General features: G+C 47.3%; 1 protein-coding gene across 1 annotated transcript in view; it reads left to right on the forward strand.

Moving 5' to 3' along the window:
• Positions 1-18,073, forward strand: part of LOC147898637 (uncharacterized) — a 510,556-nt gene that overhangs the window by 323,793 nt on the left and 168,690 nt on the right. Inside the window, exons 17-18 of the mRNA XM_087379736.1 lie at positions 13,734-15,200; positions 15,500-15,650. Of these exons, the coding sequence (XP_087235862.1) occupies positions 13,734-15,200; positions 15,500-15,650 (1,618 nt within the window). The remainder of the gene's footprint in view (positions 1-13,733; positions 15,201-15,499; positions 15,651-18,073) is intronic.

An 18,073-nucleotide genomic window follows, 5' to 3' on the forward strand; every position in this document is an offset into this window, starting at 1 on the left:
GTGGTATCTCATCAAAATCATACCCATCATTGGAACTTGGCATGGGTGTACGAATTGGATTATCCGGATCCTGATATTCAAAATCAAATACTGCATCATTTTCTACTGATGGAAGCACCAGAAGTGTCGGAGGTGATGCCGGGCCGGGAGAGAATCAGGGAAAGCCCTTTGAATGACCGTACTGTCGAGGATAATGTTCAGTGGTCTCTGCTGTACAGTGATTGTACCGTACTTGCCATCCTTTGCATTGCTGGAGTAGTAAGAGTGGAGAAATTCCTTGATGTAGGTGGTCATGATAGGACTGTCCTCCAAGGATTTGAGGCTCTCATGCAAATTGCCTAGACCCCGTTGCTCTAAGTAAGATGTTGCTTCCTGGGAAAGAGCATAAGTCGGTGTGGGTGGCGAGACAAGTTCCAATGATTGGGCCTTGTTAACGGTTGTGTAGGCCGGCTGTGACTGGGGTGGCATTTGTTCTGCTTGGTCATGCACTGAATCTTCTTCGGAGCTATCGCTTTGGACCACGAATGCCTGTCGTCTCCGTGGTTGAGAGGATGTAGATGGCTGCGAACTCTGGAGGGGGTCCCGTGGTTGAGGCGGTGGGCTCTTTCTGCGCATCCTCTTTAGTGGCGACATCTTTTCTGAACCTGCATCCATGTACATGTAGTGTACCATTGATCATTAAATTGATTGGCATGCCTGTATGACCTTTCTGTGTGTGTGTGGGAGAGAGATCCTTTTTTTTTTTTGGTTATACATCCTTTGAGAGTGTGGAATGAAAGTGTGTGGTACAATTATTCATGAAATCATCTATGTGTCTAAGCGAAAGCGTGTGAGTGCACGTGACCTAATAGCTAAGTAGGGACTAACTATATGCTTTTTTTGCTGGGATTTTCATAGGGCAGCTAGAACTCATCATCACTTCTGAGCTCTAGGTAAAATCGATTGATGCTACCTATATGTGCGAAGACGTACATATGCAAGTGAGTGCTCGTGATACAATCTAATCCTAACTAAGGAAGACTTGGTTTCCCAAATCTTCGTTTTTGTCGGGGATGGCTCGCGTGTTGATGTAGTAGCGCTTCAGTCGGCTCCCATTTATTGTTGTGTTGAATTGGACTCCATCTAGTGTTTCAAGTAGCACAGCTCCGATGGGATTCATCTTTCGTACTCGGTAGGGTCCTTGACCTAGATACTTCAGTTTTCCCTTGTGTACTTTGGCATTGTATAACAGGACTAAGTCGCCTTCTTTGATGTCTTTAGCTTTCAGATTCCTGTCAAACCATGCCTTTCTTCGACGTTTTTCTGTTGTCATGGCATGATAAGCGACTAGTCTTGTCTCTGTATGCTTTTCCAACTGACAGAGCTGTTCTTTCAAGGACTCATGATCACCCATGCGTTCCTGTACACTGCGATGCGTAGACTTGGTACTACAAATTCGAGTGGGACCATGGCTTCAAGGCCGTACACCAATTGAAAAGGTGTGTTCCCTGTACTGACCTTGAATGTGGTTCTGTATGCCCATAAGGCTGCATTCAGTTTCTCTGCCCAATCAAAACGCTGTGGTTCTACTACCTTGGTGAGGATATTGCATATGATTTTGTTTGTGGATTCTGCTAGTCCATTCCCTTGGGGGTAGTAGGGTGCGCTTTTTCTATGGATGACCATGAAGCCAGACAAGAGTTCTTGGATTACCTCATTGAAAAAATGTGTGCCTCTATCCGACACAATTTCAATGGGGCATCCGAATCGGGTGATCACATGTTCGTATAAGAATCTTGCTGTGCTTTTGGCATCTGCCTTTCTGACTGCTTTAGCTTCAGCCCATTTTGTAAAGTAATCAGTGGCCACAATGATGTAGCGTGCCTGTGTTCCTTTTGCTGCTGGATGTATGGGACCCACATAGTCAATCCCCCATTTTTCAAATGGTTGTTGTGCAACAACTGTTAATAGGGGATTGAAGTCTTTGTGTTGTGGTTTAATAGTCCGTTGGCATACATAACAGCCTTTTACATATTCATAGGCATCTGCCCACAGTGTTGGCCACCAGTAGCCTGCGAGGAGAACTTTTCTTGCTGTGGCTTCCCCTTGGAAGTGTCCTCCTGCAATGCCTTCATGGAATTCACTCAGGATTGGCAGGATCTCATGAGGCATTACACATCTTCTTAATATCTGGTCCTTGCCCATCTTGTATAGTTGTCCTGCAATGAGTTGATAGGGTGTAGCCTTTAGAATCAATTTTCTGGCATCTACTGCTTTCATGTCAGGGGGTGGTCTTCCTGCCATCAAGTACCCAATGATATCTCCACACCATTCTGGAACAGCATCTATTTGAAATAGTGTGGCATCTGGTAAGTCGTCTTCTACTCCAGTGGCTTCTTCTCCTGTCTTGACTCGAGACATGTGATCGGCAATGTAGTGTTGGGCACCTTTGCGGACCACGATTTTAAAGTTGAATTCTTGCAGCAAGAGGAGCCATCTGGTTATTCTTCCTGTGGTACATGGACGGTTCACAAGATAAAGCAATGCTTGATGGTCGGTGTGGAAGACAAAATCATTTGCGAGTAGATAGTGCCGAAATTTCTTTACACTATACACCATTGCTAGGGCTTCTCTTTCTGTGGTTGTATAGTTGATCTCTGCATCATTGAGTTGTCGACTGGCGAAGTAGACGGGGTAGTCTTTCTTATGTTCACCAGGTTGACAAAGCACACTCCCAATTGCATACTTGGATCCATCAGTATGAACATGAAAATCAATATCCCAATTGGGAGATATAAGGATGGGTGCTGTGATTAGGTGCCACTTTAAAAGCTCAAAGGCTTGGTCGCACTCTTCGGTCCATAAGAACTCCACTAATAATTTGTAAAGTGGTCTAGCTATCATGGCATACCGCAATATAAATCTTCTATAATAGCCGGCATGTCCCATAAAGACCTGTACACCTTTGGAATTTGTAGGAGGAGGCAATTCCATGATGATTTTGATTTTGTCCATGTCAGTTGCAATCCCATGTTGAGAGACGATGTGTCCCAAAACAACTCCGTGGGGGACCATGAACTGGCATTTTGTTGGATTTAGGGAGATGCCATACTCCCTGCATTTGATTAGTACTTCTTCCAGACATTTGAAGTGGTCTTGTTTGGTTGAATGGATGCACAAATCATCCAAGAACACCTATAAAAACTTATTCAAAAATGACTTGAAAGCTGTGAACATGACTCGCTGGAATGTGGCTGGGGCATTACAAAGGCCGAATGGCATGACTCTATATGCAAAAATACCCCATTCTGTAGCAAATGCTGTTTTTGATTGGTCTTGAGGAGCAATTTGCACTTGGTTATAGCCACTAAAGCCATCCAAGAAGCTATATATTTCGGATTCTGCCACCTTTTCCAACACTGTATCTGTTATGGGTAGGGGGTAGTGATCCCTAATTGTGGCGGCATTCACATTTTTCAAGTTTACGCATATTCTGAGCTTCTTGTTGCGTTTAGGTACAATGACAATGGGTGAAACCCAATCAGTGTGCTCTATCTCGTAGATGAATCCGGCATCTAGGAGTTTTTCCAGCTCGTCATAAACCATGGTGCCATATTTAGGATTTGTGCGATAAGGTCCACATACCTTAGGGCGAGCACCTTCCCTTATAGGGATCGTGTGAACTGCCACTTCTGGTGAAATTCCTTTCATCTCTTTGTCTGACCACGCTAGGCAGTCACGGTATTCCATTAGGAGGTCTTTGAGTTTGATTTCATCTTCTTGACGGAGCTGTTTCCCAATGAAAACCAATTTTTCTTCCTCCCCTTCAAGGGCGAGGTTTATTGTGCGTGTTTTTGCCGGTCCCTCATAGATTGGAGTTTCTCCAATGCTATCGGTTTCTTGAACTTCAGATTCTCTTATTGGTCTTGGCATTGCTATTGGTGCACTGCCACTTGTATAATTCTTAAAGTATTCCGGCACTTCTCGAAGATCGGCCTCTGTTGGGGTCGAACTAGCTTGACATGTGTCATGTGTACTGGGTGGCATAGTTGCATTTAGTAATTTGTTAGGCTCTTCTTTTCTTTCTTTATCTGAAGTCTCTTGATCGAGCTTCATCCGCACATGTGGCTTATATTTCCGAAACTTCTTACGTTGGGAACTGTGAGGTAACTTTTCCACTGGTAAGGTGTTTCCAAGTAAGGGTTCATGTGCTGCACTTCAAGGTGGTGGTTTTGATTTTGAGGGAACTGCCTTTGCAAGGTACAATTCGACAATCCTTGTTTGGACTCGTTCGAATTCATTGAAGTGCTCGGCCTTGGCTTTTCTGCGATTTCCTCCTGCAGCTTTCGTGCGGGATCTTCTGCTGTTATTCAACTGTGGAGGTTCAACTTTTGGGAGCTCAACTGCCATTAGGGCATGCAGAATGGCTAGGTCATTATCAAAGATTTGATTTTTAATTTAAGCATTCGCAGCCTCTGTTTCAAGGTCCCAAGGAAAATCTGAGTCATCATTGGTATGGGTACCTTCTTCAGGTTCATTATCCCATTCAAGGTCAGCCATAAAGAATGGCATCTCTAGATCGATTGGTTCTTCATGTGTCGGTGGAGGATCGACCTGTAGTGTGTTAACATCTATCTGTGAGAAGATGGGGTCTAATGAATGGCAGTTGTCGATGGTTGCCAATGTTTGTAGCCAGTTATTGACATTGCTTTGTGAGTCACCTGCTATGGCATGCTGTTGCAAGGGAGCTGATTTGCTCGAGATTGTCGTGGAAGATGTGTCATCCAATGCTCTAGGCACAATTGATTTAATAGCTCCTGTCCCCACATTCACCCTGACTGCAGTGTCTCGATTTTGGATTGTCAATCTATCAGTTCCCCAGTCATGGAGGACTGATGCTTCCCGTAACCAAGGACGTCCCAGTAAGATTTGATAGGATTTTTTGGGGAGATCCAAGATTGTGAATTGAAGGGAAAAGCAGACTCCTGCGATCTTTGTGGACACGCCATTCACTATTCCCAAGGGTTTAGCCCGTGAATCATCGGCAAGGCGTATGTTGAAATTAGCCTTTTGCATTGGTGGGAGACCCCATTCTTTGTAGAGCTCCTTTGATAGGACATTGACACCTGCTCCACCATCCACTATGGCTTGGACTTCATTATATGCCTTGTGGATTAAAGGCACAGTGATGTTGCGTATGTCATCTTTCTCACCCATCCGCACAGGGATATCGTCAATGTCGTTCATAGGTGGAGGGGGATTTGCGAGTTCAATCCATTCTTTGAAACTCTCCCAGAGATTGGGACAATTCCGTAAGAGGATTCCGATGGGAATTGACACAGGGCAACTCAGGATGCTAGAGAGTGCAGCTCCTTCATGTTGACGTGGCGGTACATTCTGTTGTGGAGTCTGTTGTTGGAACAAAGGCTCGAGTAAAGTATCAATACTTTGTGGGGCCAAGTCATGGATTGGGTCTTGAGCTTGTTTCTGAGCCTCAAATTGAGCTTGTTCATTTTGGACCCATTGCTGAAGTACCTGAAAACGAGTCTTCTCCACCTCTGCATTCGGGAATGGAGCTTCTTTTATTCGAGGCTCGGGAGTTGATGTGGATGAGCTCGGCTGCTCATTGCTTGGCGGAGGTGGAGGCACTTATGCTTTCTTTCTCAGAAGTCGCTTTGGTTGGATTGGAATGATAGGGTCCTTCGTGGCCTCTTTCTGTTGGCGTGTAATTACATTGATAGGTTGTGACCTTAGACTTGCCGGACCCAGACTTTGATGGTCCACCCTAATGATGCCGATGGGGATGTGAGGCTTAACCTCTGTTTGTTCTGGGACCTTATTTTTCATGGGACAATCCATACAGGCATGTCCTATGCCACAATCTCTGCAGAGTGGTTGGAAAGTGGCTGGGCTACCACGATGAGGGCACTCTGCGATCCTATGATTTTCTCCACAACCGTAACACTTGATTGGTGCTCGATATGTGTTGGGTCGCACTTGATTTGCATAGACTGGTATGAGACCCTCTGCACCTTCTACATAGTACACTGGGTACTCTGCTTCATACTCAAATAGCGAGTCTACTTCCTCGGCTTGTAAGTGATGTATGGGAACTGCCTGAGGAGCTGGATTTGGTGCTCTTGGATACGGTCGTGGATTCGGATTCCTGAGTAGTTGTGGGACTTGTGTCCGAACGGGAACAGGATTTAGCCTCGGAGCTGGTGGCGCTTGTGCAAGTGCCGGTTGCCTGTATACTGGCATGGGTGCCGCTTGGTATTGTGGTGGTCGAGGCAGATTGTTGCGCATGTTGAAGATGCAACTGTTCTCATCATGGCCGCCGACGACGCAGATATGGCACCACAACCGTGGTGGTGGATTTGCTTGTGCAGTGATCCTTGCTCTTAGGACTGGGCATTCATTTGCTGTGTATGATTTGCCAAGCAGTGGGGGCACCATACATTTTCTCGCCGTGGATATGTTTGAGTTGGCGGCTGAGACAAGTGGAGTTTTTGATCCATGGCCTGCATCATATCTTCTTTCAGCTTCAAGGTCATGGCCTCTAGGCGATCTTCATTGGATGTTTTGGCAGTGTCCTTTGATTTACCTTTTTTCGAGCGTTTATCTCGTGTATTTGATCTGGCATCATCACTGCTAGTGTCTGAATCTGTCATGCCATCTTCGATGTCAATGGCTGCCGCATGAGCAGCACTGAATGTTTCATAGCCACTTATCTTTTTCATATCCTTGCGGATTTTCTTTCGTAGACCTGCTATGAACCATGCCGTGAGGTACTTTGCATCTGGGCGTGGGTCACATTTGGCGATCAATCTCTTCATCTTTCCCAGGTATGTGCGTACATCTTCCCTCCGGCCTTGTTCGATCTTGCTGAGTTGGAGAGCGGGATCATCTTGTAGCCTCTCCGTTTGAAAGCGACGTTTGAATTCGGTTTGAAGTAGGTCCCATGTGGCACGTTCTTCCACGAGAAGGTCGAGGTACCATTCTGACGCCTCATCAGTTAAGGCCATTGGAAACCAAGCCACCTTGGTTTCGTGGGATTGATCACCACCTGCTCGACATGCGGCATCAAAATGCTAGAGGAAGCGAGCTGGGTCTCCCCTACCATTATATTTGGGAAGTTCCAGTTTTCCCAAGGGGCGTCGGGGCCTTGATTGTTGTGATTTCGTCGATTGAAGAAGTTGTCAGCCTCTGCATCGAGCTCGATATCCCCATCATGGTCATGATGGCGTCCAGCCATGTTGGGGCGTGGAGGAGTTAAAGGAAGTTGTTGAATCTCAGGGGGGGATTCGGGGTAGAGGATTGGCGGGGGCGGTTGTTGCAGTGGAGTTAGTTGCGGATGGGGCGAGCGTTGGAGTCGAAGTCGTTGGATGGAACGTAACTGCATGCAGATTGTGCGTGATGTGCCAAGGGTGTCGCTACCCCAAGGGCGGGTGTGGATGTGGTGTTGTTAGGAGAGTTAGAGTGGTGTTAGTGTCTGTAGGGACTGTCGTGTTAATAATGTGCCTAAGATTGTCCTATGTGTGTAGGAAAATGTGCCGGTGCAGACGGATCGTTAATCGGAGGTCACGGCGTGAAAATACGAGTGAATTAATGCAAAATGAGGCCCACACGGGGACGTGAATGAACGTGTGCTAGGGATGCCGAACTGGTGTGCAATGGGCTGGAAAAATACCCCGTAACGTGGTGTTTCCGTGTGTGAAATCTGGGTTCAAACGGGGTTCAATTTGGGTCCCAAACGGATGAGTTTCGCGGGGTTAAAGTAGGGGTAATTTTCGGTTGGGGGGTCCTAATTGTGGTGGGAAGGGACTTTAGGTCCAACTGAGGGGTTGAAACCAAGTGACTCTAGTTAAGGAAACTAACCTAGATCCTCCCAGTTACTGTAACTGGGAGGTTTAACTAATTGTAGTTAGTTACTAACTGAAGAGTTAGTCTAACCTAACTGAGGGTAATCCTAATCGAACCTAGTCTAACTAACTGAGGGTTAACTAAACTAACTTAACTTCAGTTACTACTAACCTAACCTACGTGAACCAATCTAACCGACGTTAACTAACTAATCTAGTTATCCTAACCTAACTAACCTAGCCTAACTGTAGTTAAGACTAACCGAGCTAAGGTTAAAGCTAACCCTAGGGTTAGTTTAGGTTAGCCTCTTTTTTTTCTTTTTCTTTTTTTTTTTTGGGGGGTTTTTTGCAGGGCGGTGGTGGACTTCGCGACGGCGGCGCCCGGGGGGGGGGGGCGCTGAGAGGGGGAGAGGGGCGACGTGGGGGAGGTGGTGCGGCGGCCGGGGGCGCGGGTGAGGGGGTGGAGGGGAGAGGGGGGCTTTGCGACGGGGGAGGGCGGGGGGTGGCGGGGGGCGGAGGTTCTGAGCGGGGGCGGGGCGGGGAATGGCGCGGGTGAGGGGGTGGAGGGGAGAGGGGGGCTGTGAGCGGGGGCGGGGCGGGGAATGGTGCGGGGGGGTTAGAGAGAGGGGGCGGGGCGGCGCTGTGTGCGCCGCCGCGGGGTGGTGAGCGGGGGGGTTAGAAAGAGGGAGCGGGGTGGCGCTGTGTGCGCCGCCGCGGGGTGGTGAGCGGGGACGTGGGAGGTGGGGGGGCGCGCGGGCGGTGGCGGGGGTTGTGAGCGGGGATGTGGGAGGTGGGGGGCGCGCGGGCGGTGGCGCTGCGTAGGCGGGCGCTGCGGCGCGCCGTCGCGAGCGGAGGCGCCTCTGTGGGGCGCCGCCGCGGTGCGGTGAGCGGGGGGCGGGGCGGGGTTGGGGGTGCGCGGCGGCGGCGGCGGCTGCTCTGCGGAGCGCCGCCGCGGGAGGGGTGGGGGTGGGGTGGGGTGGGGTTGACAGGGGTAAGGGGGAGGGGGAGAGAGAGGGGGGGGGGTGGGGGGGGTGACCGGGGTAAGGGGGAGAGAGAGAGAAGGGGTGGGGGAGGGAATGAGGGGGAGAGAGGAGAGTGAGAGAGAGGGGGGGGAAAAAGAGGAGAGAGAGAAGAGAGAGAGAGAAGGGAAAAGGGGGAGAGAGGAGAGAGAAAGGAGAGAGAGGGGGAGGGGGAGAAAATGAGAGAGAGAAAGGGAGGGGGAGGGGGGAGGGGGAGGGGGAGGTGGAGAGGGGAGGTGGAGATGGAGGGGGAGGGGGAAGGGGGAGGTGGAAATGGAGGGGGAGGGGGAGGGGGAAATGGAGGGGGAGGGGGAAATGGAGGGGGAGGGGGAGGTGGAGATGGAGGGGGAGGGGGGAGGGGGAGGGGGGAGGGGGAGGTGGAGATGGAGGGGGAGGGGGGAGGTGGAGGTGGAGGGGGAGGGGGGAGGGGGAGGGGGAGATGGAGGGGGAGGGGGGAGGTGGTGGTGGAGAGGGAGGGGGAAGGGGAGGTGGTGGTGGAGAGGGAGGGGGAAGGGGAGGTGGAGATGGAGGGGGAGGGGGGAGGTGGTGGTGGAGATGGAGGGGGAGGGGGGAGGGGGAGGTGGAGATGAAGGGGGAGGAGGGAGGTGGTGGTGGAGATGGAGGGGGAGGGGGGGGGGGGGAGGTGGTGGAGATGGAGTGGGAGGGGGGAGGTGTAAAAAAGAGCAAAAAACCTGAAAGACGGAAATCGAAAAGGAGGGAGAAGTGGTCACCTGAACGCTCTCCAAGTCTTTCTCGATGTAACGGGATTGTTGCGGAACAATGGACGGTGGGTGGAAGGCTAGGTCATCGCTGCGAGAAGGGCTCGATGTCACTTACAATGCGAGGATAGGAGTAAGGGGGTGGTCGATGGAGAGGGAGGAGTGTCTTGCGTGGGGCTCGGAATGAAGAAGAGAATGGAGGCAAAAAGTGAAAGATGAAGAATGAGGGGGTGGAGTAGGTTTTTATAGGATCTGATTTTAGGTTTAGGGTTTAACCCTAAACTCTTCCCGAGCCATAACTCTTTATGGAGAGCTCGGTTTACTTTTCTGTAAAAAGGTAAAATGATCGAAATTGAAAGCTCTACACATCCGTGTCTACTACCTAGCCTGATTGTATATCATGTGGCTTCTATTTAAGAAATTAAGAAAATTTCTTAAGGTAGTAACCCAAAGTTGATGTTTGGGGTTGATATGTTTGGCTAGAATTGGAAAAAAAAAAAATTTACTCTCCTTGCCCTTGAGTGTTATGTTCGTGAAAGTTCGAAGTAGTTTGTTGTTTTACACATACCTACGTATGTTACTCACTACTTGAGACGCTAGTCTCCCCGGCAACGGCGCCAAATGTTGGCTCTTTCCTACTGCTTTCGTAGGAAGAGCTGGGTATTCTATGTTTGCAGGGTTCCGAGGCTTTTTGTCACCTACAGATATATTGGGATTGTTGGTTGTAGTATATGTGTAGCTTAGGACCTCGAGTCGTGTTCCGGTGAGAGACGTAGGCTTAAGTGTGGTAAGCAAACAAAGTGCAAGCATGTGTAAAAGGCACGTAAACCATCTTTGTTGAGGTAATGAAGGCTTTCGCCTTCATTGGGGGTTATAGGGTTTAGGAGGAGTTTAAGGGTTCAGAAGGAGGTTCCAGGGTTTAGAAAGAGTTCCAGGGTTTAGGAGGAGTTCTAGGGTTCAAAAGGAGGTTCCAGGGTTCAGAAAGAGTTCCAGGGTTCAGAAGGAGGTTCCAGGGTTCAGAAAGAGTTCCAGGGTTTAGAAGGAGGTTCCAAGGTTTAGAAGGAGTCCAGGGTTAGAAGGAGGATCCAAGGTTCAGAGTAGAGTACATGGTGGAGAACTCGTCTCCCTCGTAGATCATGGAGTTTAAGGGTTTAGGAAAGCATAGGAGTGGGAGAGGAAGAAGGTGTAAGAGCATGGGTGAAAGAAGAGAGAGGAGGAAGGAGGAGGAGGGAAGAGGAGGAGGGAAGAGGAGGAGGGAGGAGGAGGAGGAGGAGGAGGAGAAGGAGGAAGGAGGAGGAGGGAGGAGGAGAGGGAGAGGGTGGGTTGCAGGGTTGGAGGAGAGGGGAGAAGGGTTGCAAGGTTAGGACATGCTTTTGGACGTGCAGTGCAAGGAAGCATGGACACTTGAGTCAAATGCTTGGAATACCAATGTAGACTCAACACAATGCCCCAAAGAGTGTGGGCTTCATTTCATTATGGGGTATTTATACAAGTTGGAGAGCTTCTCTCTCTGCATGTAACACAAAGTCGTATCACAAAGTTGTAACACAAAGTTGTATCACAAAGTTGTAACACAAAGTTGTAACACATTCTCTCTCTACATGTAGAAGTTGTAACACAAAGTTGTTACACAAAGTTGTAACACAAAGTTGTGTCACAAAGTCGTAACACATTCTCTCTCTTCATGTAGACAAACTTGTAACACAAAGTTGTTACACAAAGTCATGTCTAAAAGTTGTAACACAAAGTTGTAACACAAAGTTGTATCACAAAGTTGTAACACCTTCTCTTTCTTCATAAGTTCATGTTGGCATAGAGTCAACACTAGTCCCTGTGGTCCCATCCACTTATCCATCATGAGCATAATCTGATTACCCAAAATAGCATCAAACACCTCCGGGGACCACTTCTCCAACCCTATGGAGGCAAATGGAAATCTCCAAACGGGGTGTGTCTGAGATCCCACTGCACTGATCAAACCCCCCTTTCGGGGCTAAAGGACCATGAGCGTGACCTCCAATGGTAGAGGGTATGAGTCCGAAATCTCCAGATAGTTCCAGGGTCCTAACCTCCAGAAGTCCCACGGTAAGGGGCGCCTAGGATGGAAGTTGGGAGCTACTGGCTTGGAAGACGAGCCTCGTCCCTCAGAATCCCTCTCTAAGCGGACCTATTGCTGCGATGAGGAAGCAGAAGGGGGCGTCATCGTTCCCTTGCCTGATGGCAGGGGTGTCGAAGCGGAAGAAGCTGCCACTGAAGCGGAGAGGGGACAGCGGGAGAGTGAGAGGTAGGGACGCGGGGGACAGAGGGCGGGGGGCGGGTGGTGAGAGTGACCATAAAAGCGGGTGGACAGAGGGAGAGAGAAGGAGAGGGCAAGGGGGGAAGGAGGGAGCAAGGGGAGGAGGAGGAGGAAGGAATGAAGAAATGGAAGGAGGCAGGAGAGGCGGGAGAAGAGGAGAAGAAGAAGGTGGGGGGAGGCGGAATGGCAAGGGGGGGGCACTGGCTGGAGGACAGAAGGGCGGGAGGAGGTGCGAGGTGGCAAGGAGTGGAGTCAAGGAGGCGGAAGGAGGGGGGAGAGCTGGGGCGGGGGAGCAGCAAGGGGAGGTGGAGCAGGGAAGGGAGCGGGCAGGGGGCAGAGGTGGAGCGGGGGAGGAGGCAGGGCGGGGGGCGGAGGTGGAGCGGGGGAGAAGGCATCAAGGGGAGGCGGGGGAGAAGGTAGGACGGGGGGCGGGGAAGGCAAGGTGGAGTGGAGAGGGGGGAGGGGCGAGGTGGAGCGAGGGCGAGGGCAAGGCAAGGAGGCAAGGTAGGCAGGGGGCGGAGCAAACAAGCCACCGCGGGCAGAGGGTGGGAGCTCACTGAGCAGCTCCTCCATCTCCGGAAGCTCTTGCTTCAGAGAGGGCTTCTCAGGAACACCCCCCGCATCCGTTTGGCTTACCTTGGAAGTGTGTGGAGAGGTTGCATCCAACCAACGATTCTACTTTTGCTAGCCATTGTTTGGCTTACTTTGGATGTGTGGAGAAGTTGCATCCAACCAATGATTCTACTTTTGCTAGCCATTGTTTGTCATACACTAGACTGCTATGTTTGGGCAACTTTATCTTTGGTTGTAATGCTCTAGCTCCTTGTTTGTCATTGAGTCACCATTTTGAAATGCAAAGACATAATGGGCACTGATGAATGGTTTGCAAAATTCTATGGATGTTGTACTTCTGTGGACAATGAACATCGTGAAAGCTGTGAGTCGGGGTGTGATTTTGCTACACACTATCTGTGGAACCAATTGGCCCTATCTCATGAAGGTTTCTAGATTTGTCATTGTATGCCTCACCCTGGTACATCGATGAATGCATGTACAAAGCAGATTTTTGCTCGCAGTTTACTGCTTCCTGCTTCTCTCACTCCACCATGGCGTTGAGAACTTGGAGCCCTTTATGGAAGAACACCGTGGGGCATGTTGTAGCCAAAAAGCTCAATGATTTACCACTACCGTATGCTACAAATTTTTCAAAGACACAAGCTGGCCAATGTTTCGTATTATATGAGTGGGTTCTTTGCCTTTGCTTTGCATAAAATGAATCAAAATGATGTGTTCAAGTCAATAAAGGTTCTTAGCCTTGGATAGTCCTCCTAAAATGATGTATTGCATTTTTATGTGTGGCTCCATGTCACTAATTAGTCTCGTTTTGGAGCCAGGGGGGATGTATTGTGGGAGCCTTTTTGTATTGGTCTTTGATGGGTCTTTTTATCAGGCCTGGCTGAGTTCTAGGAGGTTGGCGTAGCATCAACCTTTGAACATGCTTAGACTTTAGCCTCTGAGTTTCCAGTAGTTCCTCACCTTTCTTCCATGGGGGAGGGGGCAGGAAGGAGATCCCAGACAGGGAGGGAGATACACTTCACAAAGGCCACAACTTTGAATGTTCTTTGGCTACCCAATAAATAAATTCAAAATGTCTAGTGAAAATAATATATATGGAAAAGTGCAGCACATATCTTCATTGCTATCCATTCTAGATGAAGGAAAATTGCATCGGCACTGGTTGCAGCAATTCAATATAATTTCTTTGGCTTGATCAGTTTCAATTCTACATTGTGATGTACATGATATTTTCATCTCTATGTTGCAAGTGCCTCATATATACGGCACCTCTTGAATGCAGGTTTTCCAAAAGAATGGTCGGTTCTTAATAAGGCTTGGGGATACTGAAGTTGATTATGATCCAAACTTTAGACTCTATATGACAACTAAAATGTCGAATCCTCACTATATGCCTGATATCTGCATCAAAGTTACCCTGGTAAATTTTACTGTGACTATGAAAGGTTTGGAGGATCAACTTCTTGGAGATGTCGTAAGGAAGGAAAGATCAGATCTAGAGGAGCAGAATGATCGCCTAGTGGTGAGCATTAGCAGTGACAAGAAGCAGCTCAAGGACTTGGAAGATAAGATTTTGAAGCTATTGAAGGAGAGCCAAGGGAATATATTAGATGACGAGGTTCTAATAAATACTCTAAACAATTCAAAATTAACATCATCTGTGATTCAAGGCCGTGTTAAGCAAGCTGAAATTACAGAAAAGGAGATAACTGCAGCACGAGAACAGTACCGTGTAGTTGCAAAGCGTGGCTCGATTGTGTATTTTGTAATCTCTGATCTTGCTCTTATCGATTCAATGTACCAGTATTCACTTAGTTTTTTTTGCCAACTTTTCAACCATTGTATCGATGTAAGCGAGAAAACTGATGAGCTAGATGCCAGGCTGAACATATTAGTAAATTTTATCACCGAATTCCTTTACCTAAATGTGAGCCGAGGACTTTTTGAAGAACATAAGGTCACCTTTTCCCTACTCATTTGCACATCTATCATGAGAGCCGCAGGAAAAATTAGGGAAGAGGAATGGAACTTCTTACTACGTGGCACTACTGGGACAGGAGGTCCACAAGATAAGCTGCCCAATCCTGCATCGAAAATTATCTCAGACTCAGCCTGGCACAATGTCAGTACACTTGAGGAGGTCTCCAAAGATACTTTTAAAGGATTGTGTAAAAATATAACAACTGATGTAAGGGAGTGGAAGACATTGTTGGAAACTGCTGAACCCCACAGATTACCCTTACCAAATGAGTGGGACAAAAAGCTAGAACCATTTCAAAGATTAGTCCTACTCAAGTGTCTCAGGGAAGAAAAATTTGTCTATGCTTGTGAGGCCTTTATAAAGGAAAATTTGGGAAATCAGTTTGTTGGAAGTATTCCCCTGCAGCTTGAAGAGGTATTCAAAGACACTTCAAATACAACTCCCATTATCTTCATACTTTCTACAGGAGCAGACCCAACAGGCATGCTACAAAGATTTGGGGAGAAAGTAGACAGAAAACCAGGGGAAAGGCTGCATATTATTTCATTGGGCCAGGGTCAAGGACCTATTGCTGAAATGTTAGTTTCAAAGTCGAGAAAGACAGGTGATTGGGTGTGTTTGCAAAATTGTCACTTAGCTAGCTCGTGGATGCAAACATTGGAAAGACTTATTGAGAAATTTGCACCAGAGGCTGCTGACATTCATCCAGAGTTCCGCCTGTGGCTAACTTCCTTTCCCTGCAAAGAGTTTCCTGTACCAGTATTACAGGTACTCTAATTTATGAAATTAGCCAGACTCTTACTCACTAGTATTCATCTGATAGAAACTGATTGGTTTTCTATGTGGCTAACAAATTTTCAGCTGAAATCTCCTCAAGTATATCCTGCGTGTACTGGTGAAATGGTTTTTCAGACCTTATTGTCCCCATATTCTCATATTCTAGACAAACATATATATATGTATCTTTATTGTACTGTGTGTCATTCTGTTTTTACCACTAAAGGTTCTAATTTTTTAAAGTAGTTGCCAAAACATACACTCATGGAATGTCTTTGTTAATGGTATAGAATGGTATCAAGATTACTAATGAGCCACCAAAAGGAGTTCGTGCCAACTTATTGCAATCATATGCAAATTACTCTGACGAGTTCTTGCACAGTTGCACGAAAAAGGGTCCCTGGAAAAAGCTTGTGTTTGCAATATCATTCTTCCATGCAGGTAAGAAAACCTTTTTTCATCGTCGACTAATAATTTAATTAATAGAGTATCCTTTTCTCTGAAAAAAACTAAAACCTTTTTTCATTGTTCACATAGTAGAAGGAAAGTTTTTTTTTTTTTTCAAAAGATTACTTCATTAAGTATGAATGAAAACCGCAAGAGCAAGCTCTAATGCAGGAGTACATCATGCCATGCACGAAGAAAAAAACAGCTCAAAAAGAGCTAACAAAATTCCAAGGTGGAGGCTGAAAATGCCACCTCGGAGACTCGGAGAAGAAAGGAGATCCTCTCCAAACTCAAAAAAAAGTATCTCTCTTGGCTGTAGCTGCTCTGGAGGATCCATGCAAGCTCGCCCCTATGTCCATCACTGTGTGTATAGTATCAGTCCAAATACTAGCCACCACAGATGGGGAAGGTTCAACCTGGGAACCCTCCATCGCCTCCGTACATCTAGCCCTCCAAATATGCCAAGCTGCAACAATGCTAGTCAAAATCTCCCATGATGTGTCTACCAAGACATGAGCACATCCTGGAGAGAGCATGACTCCACAGAGTGTTGTCGTATAATGAAGGCTGAGTTTGAGTCATGTCCCTCGAAAAATGTTGGGGAGTGGGAGAGAAGATGGACATCATGGAAGCGAGTGTGGGAACCAAAGAGCAAAATGTTCCATTGATTTGAGAGGAAGTCCTCTCTTTTTATAGAATGGGAGAGAGGGTGGCCTAGATCATAGGCACCTCTCCTACATAAGAGGAAATCAATCCCTACATCATAGGGACTCCTAAATCTAAGGCACCTCCCCATGTGGGGGCCTTTGCATTACATTATCACTTATGTCATAGTCTAGACACATCATAGCACTTAGTGTACTACACATACACACACACTTTTTTGGTGAAACCAGTAACTATAAAATTAACATGAAATCAATGTACATGACATTAGACTCCAAAGGGGAGCCTAATGAGAGAACTCAAAAACAGTGAGAAAACACTTCAAGGCTAGTAGCATCCAAGTCCCTCGTAGCATAACTATCATATAAAGATTGCTTGAGGGACATTCTGAAGAAAGCATATGCCTGAGGAAACTGTTGTCCCATCCTAAAATGCAATCTCTGTGTCCAAATAGTCCATAGTACCCAAAAGCGAGCCCAGTGAAGGAAAAGGAGGAATGGAGACATCTGGGTGAGAAGCATCCAAACATCCAGAAGAGTTTCCCGAATCTGATAGAGGGAAACCGGAGCCGTAGCAAATGAGAGACATGAGTGATCAGTATTCAAGAGTGCGGGCAAGACCATAACAAATGGGAAACTGTCTCATGGTGATGAGAGCAACGGGGGCAGGAAGAGGAAGTAATACGGCGTGCTTCCAATTTCACCCCAATGGAAAAAGCTCCCACTATACATCTCCAAAGGAAGAGCCTCTGTTTCAATGGCAATTTAGCTTTCCAAATTTTCCTGAGTTTTGATTGCCACCAAGATAAAGGCCTATCCAAATTCCAAAGAGTGTTGACATGCTTATCAATCCATGGTGGTGGAAGAAGAAATCTGTAGACCATCGAAGATGTCAAATTATGCAATGAAAGTGAACAGGTAGCAGGAGACAAGGAAATCAGATTCCAGTCCAGTAATCTGTCCTGAACAAATAACGGAGGAACAGGAACAAATGGCTGCAACATAGTTGTAAGTATTCTCCAAATGGGCTTGTGATGCAGGCCCAAGGGGAATGTCCTGCAAGCTTGTGGAAATGAGAGCACATAACCATGTTGATCCACCACATCTCCGACAAATCTTATGCCCAATTTCATAAGATTATATGCTTTAATTGGTGCCTGTAAAGCAAGAGGAGATTCAAACACCTTGCTCCAATGGATGCTTTCCAAACGAAGGGAGTAGCCATGATGGGAGGAAGCATAACAGAGGATTATCTTCCAGTCATGAATAAAAGCAGTCGAGATAGGACAGCCAGGAATTTTCCCCTGAAATGTGGTCATGACTGCTTCCCAGTGATCTGTAATCCAATTTCCATATGCATGAGACTTCATGTTTCCAGACATAGCTGCTAGCATAATAGCCCATGGCTGTTTTTGCTGAAAGAAATCAGCAATCATAGTGCTCTTTCTTGCTAACATATGAAACTGAAGATTGAGAATATTCAGTATGCCATGAGTCTTAGGAGAACAAACAGACTGCATGATGGGAAGTAATCGCAAAGCCTTTTTGTGAGATTTGCTTTTCCAAAATATCTCCATAGCCTCGGACATATAGGAAGCCAAATGCTTAAAAGACCAGTGAAGAAGAGGCAAGTAAAATTGCACATATGCCATAATGATAGACTGGACTATCCGAAGTTGAACATGTAGAGGCCAAGTTGACAAGTGCCAATATTCCAGCTTCTTGTTAATCTTTTGAAGCACCCATTTAAGC

Source organism: Dipteris shenzhenensis, chromosome 9, assembly GCF_047967505.1.
Source record: "Dipteris shenzhenensis isolate YYH24624 ecotype China chromosome 9, Dip_SZ_1.0, whole genome shotgun sequence".
In the NCBI taxonomy this organism is placed as follows: Eukaryota; Viridiplantae; Streptophyta; class Polypodiopsida; order Gleicheniales; family Dipteridaceae; genus Dipteris; species Dipteris shenzhenensis.